The 11,339-nt window shown below is 35.2% G+C and overlaps 1 protein-coding gene across 1 annotated transcript; it reads right to left on the bottom strand.

Annotated features, from left to right (window-relative positions):
- Positions 1-4,855: 4,855 nt before the first annotated feature.
- LOC128222469 (uncharacterized) lies at positions 4,856-10,983 on the bottom strand. Its single transcript, XM_052931482.1, has 6 exons — positions 10,660-10,983; positions 9,281-9,385; positions 7,920-8,004; positions 7,308-7,469; positions 5,888-5,976; positions 4,856-5,102 (listed from the first exon to the last, which is right to left on the bottom strand). The coding sequence occupies exons 1-4, from the start codon at positions 10,798-10,800 to the stop codon at positions 7,378-7,380; spliced, it is 423 nt and encodes a 140-aa protein (XP_052787442.1). The 5' UTR covers positions 10,801-10,983; the 3' UTR covers positions 4,856-5,102; positions 5,888-5,976; positions 7,308-7,377.
- Between the last annotated feature and the right edge of the window lie 356 nt (positions 10,984-11,339).

Below are 11,339 nucleotides of genomic sequence, written 5' to 3'. Positions count from 1 at the left end.
AAAAAAAATCCCCCATTACCCCTGTAATTTCTAATACAGCAGTAAAATCAAGCAATTTTCAAGATTGATTGTGCTGCCAAATCAAAAACATGTTTGCCAAAACATTTAGAGCTGCATTCTCACAGATATACCGTTTTAACAACTTGTTTTGTCTTGGAATGAGCAAATTTTTGCGTAAATATCAGCAAACCAATGGTAAAAGATTGCTGACAAAACATCAAATCCCAGATTGCTAACAAAACATCAATTCCCAGATTTCATATTTCCTTCTAAGATTAATGTTACTAACGGTTTAAAAAAGTGCATAAAACATCAATGTTTTAACTTAAATAGAAAAGTCTGCGATTGAATTTTTTGTCAGTAGTCTTATATTACTGGTTTCCATGCATTTTTCGCAAAGATTGGATGGTACTAATCCAAAACAAACAAGAGACACAAAAGGGCCTATGCTCTACTGGCTGGGTTTGTGTGGTCAACATCACTGTTTTCGAAAACTCCTTATGGGTATCTGAATACTTAAAACTGAAGACTGTATCATATTCGCAAGCATTTATTACAAAATAGCATTTTTTTTATACTATCAAGGCCCATCATCTAATAATTTCAAGGCCAATAATCCAGGAAACATGGGCAGATCAGGTTTTTGAAAGGAACTGAGCTGTAATGAATATACTGGACAAGTTTCATCAAGATAAAATCAAGACTGAAGACTGTATCGTGTTACCGAGCAATTGTTTACTGACACACTATTTTTTTATTATCAAGGCCCATAATCTTGGCATGCATGGGCGGATCTGGCTGGTTTTCGAAACCGAGCTCATATGGATATGTAGATACTGTACAAGTTTCACTGAGATGCAATTAAAAAGGCTGTATCATGTTAACGAGCAATTGCCTACTGACACACTGATTTTTGTATACTATCAAGGCCAATAAACTAGGCATACATGGGCGGATCTGGCTGATTTTCGAAAGGAACCGAGCTCTAATAGGTATGTAGTACTGTACAGGTTTCATGAAGATACAATCAAAACTGAAGGCTGTATCATGTTAACGAGGATTGTTTACAGACGCACGGACGCACATACTACGTACACATTACAATCGCATAAGCTCTTCTGGCCTTTGGCCAGTAGAGCTAAAAATGAAAAAAGTTGTCAAAACATCCAAAGTGTGAGAGTGCATATTTAACATTTGAAAGTAACTCTGTTTGCCTCATGCCCCTAAACAGGGGGTTATCATTTCTTTAAAGCTGCACCCACCACAAATTGAGCATTTTGACAAAAAAATTAGTTTTTGTCTTTGAACGAGCCAATTTTTGCTAAAATGCATGGAAACTAGTGATACGTATAAGACTTACTGACAAAAAATCAGATTGCAGGTTTATTTATATTTATATTTATGTTCAAAAGTTGATGTTTTATGCAATTTTTCTTAAAGCGTAAATAATTGACGTCACACACAACAGTTGCCTCATTGCAAGACAATATAATTTTTTGTCAAAACAGTTAAATTGTTATGAAATTGCGGATTTAAAAAGTCTTGAACACAATGGCTTGCATAACTAAACACATTCTTAGCATTTAGATGAAACTTGGTACATCCTCATGTTGCCAGAGACAATACACATGTATGTTACAAGACCCACCACTCTTGCAATTATAATTGATGAGTTATGCCCCTTTTGCACTGAAAACAAGCCTTACAAATTTGTTTTCTCTTGTTTCACCACATAATACAAGACCACACTCTCATGCCACATCATGCCAACGAAAATCACTTTGCATAAGTTAGTATACTTTTTTACAATCGTTGTAATACAACTTAAGTTTAAACTAATTGAAAACAAGAACAGAGGAGCATAAACAACTGCTGAAGGTGCTCTTAGCCTCTATGTAGGTCATATTAAGACTAAGAATTATTATCAGTAACCACTTCTTATATTGATACATTGTACTCTACTCTCTAGATTTATTACAATTTATGATTTTGAATTGACAACAATTAATATCACTATATTTTTAAATCTTCTAATATACTGTATTTATGTTATAAGGAGATATAGTATAGAATACATTTTATCATGCATCTAAGTTTTATCAAATGTTTCCATTTATAATGAATTCTTTATATATTTGCTGTGTGATAAAATGGTGTGATTCATTTTCATTTTATAGAAATATCAAAAGTTTCCGCATATGTGTGTTTTAAAATCTTTATAATCAAAAGACTATATAATAAGTGGTCATTATCATTATCTTTAGAAATTTATTTGTTTCCCGTTTTTGACAAAATTCCTTGAATTTGTCATATTTACTTTAAGTCTGTGGGTATTTAAAAGCTGCACTCTCACACATTGACTGTTTTGAACTTTTTTGTCTCAGAATCAGCTCATATTGGCATCAGTGCCTTCAATTCTGTCATATAAGATAACTCACAATAGAACAGATCTTAATTGCTTGGTTAGCTGCCGAAAATCTATAATTTAATAATTTTCTTAAAGCGTTAGTAACGTTTTTAGCCACAAAACATCAAGTTTCGAAATTGAAAATGAAAACTGTGATCTGCTTCTTTGTCAGTAGTCTTATATCGCTGGTTTCCAGACATTTATGCACAAATTGGCTCATTCCAAGACAAAAAAATAAAAAAAATAGTCAAAACAATCAATCTGTGAGAGTGCAGCTTTACTCAGAGTACTCATTCATATTTTATAGCGTTTGTCATCATTCTCTTGTTTTTGAAAAATGTGAGGAAAATGCTTGTTTCAAATAAGTCTGGTTGCGCTCTGATATTGTTTTTTAGTGTTCGTAATTATGTTTTGTCTAATGGAATGTTAGTAATTTTCAAATTCATTGTTTGAATTTAGTTAATCAGAAGCTATCTTTTATCAGTTTGAAATTCATGAATCTGCTGATTTCAAATAGACACTGGGCGAATATACAAGATATATGAAGGCAGTTAATAGTTTTTAATTATATATTTTTTGGAAGTTAGTGCTTTGATTCCTGTTTAAGCTTTAGGGTGTGGGTTCAGTTATATGTAAGTTCATAATGTTAAACACATTATTATTATTTATATTTTATACATAAAATTGTTTTTATATTCAATACGTTTTCCCTTAAGTGTGTATTTTATTAAATTTATTCGGGTACACAAGCTGTTAATGAAATTCACAATTCATATGTTTTTAAGAATGAATTTAGTAAGAATGTATAGCTGTTATACCCGGTTTCACTTTGTGAACCGAATAGGTATGTCATGTGAAGCAGACATGTGAACTCTACCAGCTGTAGACAAAATCTACCGCTTTTTAAACTCTTCTACGGCTGTCGCGACAAAATCTACCGCTTTTGTTTAAATCTACCAATTTTGAAAACAATAGAATAAAAAAGGTCATATATTCACATTTTACGTCCAGTGAGGTTATAAATTTGTCATAATGTAACTGTAGTTGGCTGGTCACACACTGCTGGAGGGCGCCAGTCCGTCCGCCCTATTTTGTCTGGGCAATATCTTTCGGATTATAAAATGATTTGGCAGGAATGACCACCATAGAATCAGGATGTGTCGCACACAGGACCCATGTCCCCTATATATCAAGGTCACAGCATCCTAAGTATTTTCAAATGAAGCAGTTAAAGTTAAAAAAAAAACTGTAGCAGTTTGTTCTTGAAGTTATAAAAGCTCATAAATAAATATTTAGAAAGAGCAGGGGCAGCTCTAGGATTTGACGTAAGAGGCCAAAAATGATGTTTTATGCCGAAAAACCCATTCTTAAAGCGTAGGTAACGCTTTTAGCCACAGAAACTTCGAACGTAATTATTAAAAACCAATCTTACATCACTGGAAATACCATATATTTACGCAAAAATTATCTTCCATGACCGAGAGTGTAAGATAGGTTCATTCCGACCCGAGCGTGTTTTGCGGAAACGAGGTTTACCGAGTTTCCGCAAAACACCCTACGCGAGGGTCGGGATGAACCTATCTTACACGAGCTGCTATGGAAGATGCTTTTTCTCCCACCACAGTTAAACAAAATTAAGTAAAAATGTATTTGTTGCTATTTTGTGCCTAGTCAAAAAAATAATTGCGTATGGATATGCGATCATTCGTTGTTGTCATGGATATGCGAGCAGTGATTCGGATATTGTTAAAAGTCAGATCGGTTTTTAAATAGTTCTAAGGAGAGTGAAGCATTATTTCTTGAAAGGTGTGTGAAAACTGTTTGATGGGGACATTTTAAGCGAGAAATACTTAATTAGCGTTCTAAATATTGCCACAAGACAAGATTGCCATGATGCTACAGACAACATTCTTCAACAAGGGAGGTAATTACAATGTGGTTACCATTAAAAAGGAGTTCCATACGGGCATTTTAACATCGCCCTTGGGCAAGATAAGAATTCTAGCATGGTTAAATTATTGGATCTACTTATCTGAGGTGGGAGAAATATTCATATTGTTGTCAAAACGGTTAATCTGTGCGAGTACAGCTTTAAAGTCAAATGTGCTTAAACATAATAGTTCATTATTTACAATTATAATAAAAATAAATAGTGCATCTATGAAGAGCATATTGTGCCCCTTTAATCCGTGAGCAAAGTTCAAACTCCAAAACAGGCATTTGGTAAATGTGGTTTTCCTGATAGGCATAAACACAGACGTCGTACAATGATTCCCGAGTTTAATTTCCAATTACATGTGCATTCATACATACACATATATTCGATTCAGTAAGTCATACAAGCGACCATATAACCTCAATTAACACAACAACCAATTAAAAGCACCCAAATTTGTGTTCGGTTTTCGGCAACAAAAAGCAATGTTAAATTAAAAAAAAAAAGTCCGTTATGAAAAAGAGTTTTTCAAAGATCAGCTGTTTATTATTTCATTATTTTTTGGTTAATACTAAGTACATAGACGTTTAAAACGTTTGAATTATATGCAATGTTAGCCACATGATTATTTGATAGAATAAGGCTCAAATGCAACTGAAAAAAATGCTTGTCTTTTTTAAATTCAATATTTCAAAAACAGTGATTGGTAACTTCTCCACAAACGCTTCGGAACTGTCACGGTCGAGTCCCACGCTATTTCTGTAAACAGAAAACATATGTATATAGTATACTTATGTCTCGTCTCATTAGTAGTGTAGCATGTTCGACAAAATAATTATAATAACTTGCAACGGCAAAAATTTAGGTGGCTTAGTTTACGAATGTCCTCGTCTCACTCAGGGGTTAGGGTTCGAGTCTCTCTCGGGTCGTGTTCATTTGGTCTCCTACAACTGCGGTCGTTTAATTCAGAACTCTAGAGTGTATGTTTATAGCAGTAGTGTTCTACTGTTGAAAATCTCTCGTTGGTACGAAACAGCTCCTGTGTTTCTGAAGGAAACTGATCCCAGGATTATACCCAGAAAACGTACTAGAATGTAATTTACATTAGCTGAAACTGTCTTCACACTATAGAGCTAGAGACACTCTTATTCAAAATCAATACATACACGTGTATAACAAACATCAATTTTGAGTGATAAACATTTAAGTTGATAACTACTTACAAAATATAATTACTGATAACAGGATTGTAAACGTGAATTTTAATAGCTGAAAGTGCCAAAAAAATAATAAATGATTGGTGAATGCTAAAAGATTTATTGTGGTCTACTATAATATTATAAGGTAGAAATACCTTGTTTTATGCTCATTTCTGTCAAACTAAACTCGGTATCCTTCATAAGAACCATTGTTTGGGACATTGATTCATCCTTTTCGTAATATTAAAACAATTATATATATTGTGGTAAATCTTATCTGGGAGTAATCTTCATCAGTTTATCTTTAAGAAATAACAATTGTTGAATCTCCGTTGTCATAGTTACCTTGCACTTGGCGGGAATGTCAAGGACTGTGGGTGTCCTTAGATTATTCTTCCAGTCGTAGACAACGAGGTCACCAATGTTGGCGTATCCTGTAAACAGCAGGGTCATATGAATATACAAACAGACCAAATAATTGTAAAATGACATGAATTAAAACCTTAATGATTAAGAATGGGCGGAGTGAGCGTAGCAACCTACATTAGGAATGTAGGTTGTATTCTAAGCCAAACTAAACTTAGTTAGCTAACCACACACTATATGACGGACGGACACGTAGAGGATAATTGTTTTTTTCAGCGTTAGATCGCAATATATTTCACCGAGTGAGCACAGTGAATTACATTGCGATATTATACTGCAACAAACATTTTCTTTATATTTTATGCCAAGAGTGTTATAAACGATATTTTTAAAACCGAGTTTTATAAGTAAAACACGCCAATCGGTATACAACGTCATGTTATTTCGGAAATGACGTAGTTGATATTGTGTTCCTGTCCTGTGTGCGCTTATGTTTGATTTGTTGAGCAGAACGGGCTAAATTTTCAAAACAATGAAAACTATCAAACTCATATTTTCATGTTTTTTAAACTCTTTGAAATATCATTTTTTCTAAGTCGACATCTAACTCGCCAAGTTGACGTAAAACAAATCGAGAATGATCTGCATTATCACATTCTCAGTATATGACATCTTCACATAGAATACAACCTACATTTTCAGCCAATGAAATTGCATATAAGCAATCATTAAGTACTAGGCTTAATCATTAAGAATTTCAGCAATCACGGGTCTATATCTATAGGTCTGCCTACTGCCAACTATCCAATACACACTCCCTGCGTCAGATTGTGTGCTGACTTTGTGTCAACCAATGAGGTCAGTATTCTAAGACAGTAAGCTGACCTGAAGTAATATTTGAATGCTTAAGAAGGGCTCATTTGCTACGCTCTCTCCGCCCATTCTTAGTCATTAAAATATTACTTCATATCATCTAACTATATCTTACATACCAGGGTTCAGACTTTATCGTGGCAGTTGATATGGCAACACTTATAAACTGTAAATACATTTTCTCAGTTTTGGCTTCCCTTCAGACAAATTAATAACATTTAATACGGTCCAATTATTTGTTTAAATGGTGTATTGTTTGAAATTACTTTCAGCTCACTAATTATTTAATGCCTACAATACAGCCCTGCGTTCAGTTACCGGTAACGGTCATTTTATAGTTATGAACTCCTGCTTTTGGTGCCATATGACCTGAAAAAGGCTGGAACATGGATACATTTAGTGGCATTTAACCTAAAAATATGATGTGTACTATACACGATTTTTTTTTTTTTTTTTTTTTTTTTTGATTAAACTAGGCCTTTAATCTAGGCCTTTAAACGCTTTAAAGGTTAAAATCGGTCATTACCGCCACCGGGGACAATCTGCCTCAGCTCTACGGTGACTATTATGCAGTCGTCGTTCAATCCCATTCAACATTATACGCCGTCCAACCCATACGAGTAAAACTGAATAGTCAGGGATTTCTGTTCCGTACCAACTACCATTTTGGGACCCACTTTGGCGTCCTCTACAACAAAAGGAAAATATGCTAAATGCGATTTCTCTTTTTTCCAAGTTAATACTTCCTTCATTTTATGTTTAAATGTATACATATCATTATAAACTCCGCCTTTGGTCTCAAAAGTATGTTTCAGTAACACTTTGGGATGCGACGGGGTCAAGCCATAATTCAGCCATTATGCAGTAGGACGCGGACAGACCTTTTCAAAACTAAAAAAAACAAAACAACAATAACAACAACAACAACAACAACAACAACAACAATATCATTATAAACGTGAGGTCTTTTAAATAAATAAATTTAAATAATCGAAAGCCAAGCGATAAAATAACAGTAAAATGCTAAGCAGTATAAGTATATATAATAACTGAGAAAACTGTTTATAAATTCGCCCAAGACTTTATATACTGCTATTTTTAAGTGTAGTTTTCTTTCTAAACAAATTAAAAGAGGTACCTGGAATATAGGGCGGGTGCATGGTCCCATTCTTCGCCACCCTTGTACATGTTCCATTTATACCCTGTTGAGTGTACTCCATTTTCTGAAACAGAATTTCCAACATTCGAAGAGTTCGTGACCCTCCTTCCCGAGCACAAATTTTGAAGATAAAAGGAGTTTGTATCGAAGAAGTTCTGTTTTATCATTATTGAAGTTATAAAGCCCAAAATTTAAGTATTTTTAATTTTAATATACATAATTATTTATCAAATTCACACCAAATTCATACCAAATTGACAACGAATTCTCGTATACCAATGTCTAAAAATACTCTGACTTCAATGCCTCCAAATATTCAAACCTCAGTGCTCACACTTCAATGTCGCCAAACACTCACACTTCAATGTCGCCAAACACTCATACTTCAATGTCGCCAAACACTCATACTTCAATGTTGCCAAATACTCACACTTCAATATCGCCAAACACTCACACTTCAATGTCGCCAAACAATTATACTTCAATTTCGCCAAACACTCACGCACACTTCAATGACGTAAAACACGCAACTTCAATTTTGTCAAATACTCACTCTTGAATGCCACCTTTGTTTAACACTCACTCTTCAATGTCGACAATCACTCACACTTCAATGACGTCAAATACTCACACTTCAATGTCGCCAAACATTTACACTTCAACGTCACAAACCAATCACACTTCAACGTCGCAAAACACTCACACTTCAATGTCGCCAAACAATTATACTTCAATTTCGCCAAACACTCACGCACACTTCAATGACGTAAAACACGCAACTTCAATTTTGTCAAATACTCACTCTTGAATGCCACCTTTGTTTAACACTCACTCTTCAATGTCGACAATCACTCACACTTCAATGACGTCAAATACTCACACTTCAATGTCGCCAAACATTTACACTTCAACGTCACAAACCAATCACACTTCAACGTCGCAAAACACTCACACTTCAATGTCGCCAAACACTCACACTTCAATATCGCCAAACACTCACACTTCAATATCGCCATATACTCACACTTCAATATCGCCAAACACTCACACTTCAATGTCGCCATATACTCACACTTCAATATCGCCAAATACTCACACTGCAATATCGCCAAATACTCACACTTCAATGTCGCCAAATACTCACACTTCAATATCGCCAAATGCTCACACTTCAATATCGTCAAATACTCGCCCTTCAATATCGCCAAATATTCACATTTCATTATCGCCAAATACTCACACTTCAATATCGCCAAACATCCACACTTCAATATCGCCCGCCAAATACTCACACTTCAATATCGCCAAACACTCACAATTGAATTTGGCCAAATACTCACATTAGCGAAGTCCATGTAGATGATACGCACGTCCTGTTTGTTCGCCGCCTCTACATAAACCCTCTGTACTTTCCTATTGTAGTCATAGTCGACCAGTTGCGTTTGCTATAAGTGGAAAACCAAACAAATTTAATTTACTCACAGATTGTCAGTTTTGACACTTTTTAAAACATAAGTTGTCTCAGAATGGGCTGATTTGGGCAACAATGCTTTTAATTCAGTCATATGTGATAATTCACAATATAACAAATCTCAAATGTTTACTAAATGTGCCGAAAAGTTCAGTGTTCTGAAAACGTCAGTAACGCTTTTCGCCATAGGACATAAATTCAAAACTTATATATGATCAATTGCGATCTGATCTATTGTTAGCAGTCTTATATAACTGAATTCCAGACATTTACGCAAAAAATGGCTCATTCAAAGACAAAAAAAATTGTCAAACGATCAATCTGAGAATACAGCTTTAAACTACGACTAGACCGATTTCAGTCGATTTTGCATGGTAATGCACTAGTCAATTGTAACCACGCCCCACCCCCGCCCCCTACCCTCCAGGCAATAGCCGGGACTTTGACAGTTTGTTCAGCCGATTCTGCGAGGACAAACTGCTGGTAAAATCCGCTTCAAATGCCCCCCGCACCCCGGGGACATCCTAGGTAAGGCCCATTCCCCGCTATTTTCGGCGCGAAAATACAACCAACGCATTCACTCGGCACTGCGGGGTAAAATAAGTGCGCTTTTCCTCCGCCTATCCCCGGTATACCCGAGGGGGGCTGTGGTTACAATTGACTGGTGCAGATCTTCCTACAGAATACAGAGCATGTTTTGTATATGTAAGAAATAGCCCGGATGTGTTTTTTTTTCGTCACGACGGTTTGATTTGTCTTAACTATGTTTTCACTGAATTCGATTATATTTAATTACAGTCTCAACAATGATTTGCAAGATCCTTCGAGTACTGTCTGCATTTAATATACAAGACATTATAGCCAGGCGCGTAGCTGCCTAAACGCAAATACGCGGCTGAATCCACATGATTCTGACAAAAGAAATCAGCCAAAGTTGCACTAAGCGTACCTGACTACATATTTCTACAACTGTTCATTTTCCAGTTTTAAATAATTACCCTCAAAACGCCCAGATTGCACCATGGTTTTCAAATTTCATGCCCCCTCACTCCTCTTGCACAATTATGAATCCACATGAATAGAGGATTAGCTATGTCCCTAATAGCTACCATCACTTCATAATTTTCAGTGATTTCATTGAAGAATTCTATGCTAATATAATCGTTCAAATATCAAAATACATCGTTTACGCACAGCGTGTATAGCGGTACATATTTATATTCTGATCGATTTGAATGTAAAAATCACGTCTAAAATAATGAAAGTCCCCTTTGCCATATAGGTTACAGTTCCGCTTTGAGTGTAGGAGAACACTGGGCTGGGCAGTGTACAGGGGGAAGCCGCCTCGAGGCCTCCTAGGAGCGCCGACAGTAGGAGCAGGTGGAACATCGTTTTTGGTTGATGTAGAAGTTATCGTTGCAACTATAGACACTGACTCTGTATATTATTATAACAGGTAAGATATTATTAATAAACCTTAAACTTTATATTCCTAATGGATAAATGCACTGTTTAATCGGTTGAGCGCTTGCTTATATTCCCTCGTACAGCTTTGTTGTCATATATTTTGAAACCTATGTTCTGTGTACAATTTGATAAGAAAACCATCATATGACTTCCTTGTTTTGAAATACTATACTTGTTTTAAACTTCAGGCAAAGCTTTGAGCTATTTTCTGATACTAGGGCCAAGCAAACTAATCGATTCGTTCCATGTGGTTTAAATACTGATACCTCATTTAGTGAATATATCCAATAGTATTTATTCTACTAGCTGTTTACTTATTGAATGATTGAGCGATTTAAAAAGAGAATTACGCGTGTATGTCTTAATACCATATATATTTTATATCATTATATCAATCAACAGTAAGTATATATGTATCCATTATGAAAAGATTTAATTAGAAAGATTTACCGAGACATTTA

Source organism: Mya arenaria, chromosome 16 (genome assembly GCF_026914265.1).
Source record: "Mya arenaria isolate MELC-2E11 chromosome 16, ASM2691426v1".
Classification (NCBI taxonomy): Eukaryota; Metazoa; Mollusca; class Bivalvia; order Myida; family Myidae; genus Mya; species Mya arenaria.
This window is presented reverse-complemented; position numbering and strand designations above follow the sequence as displayed.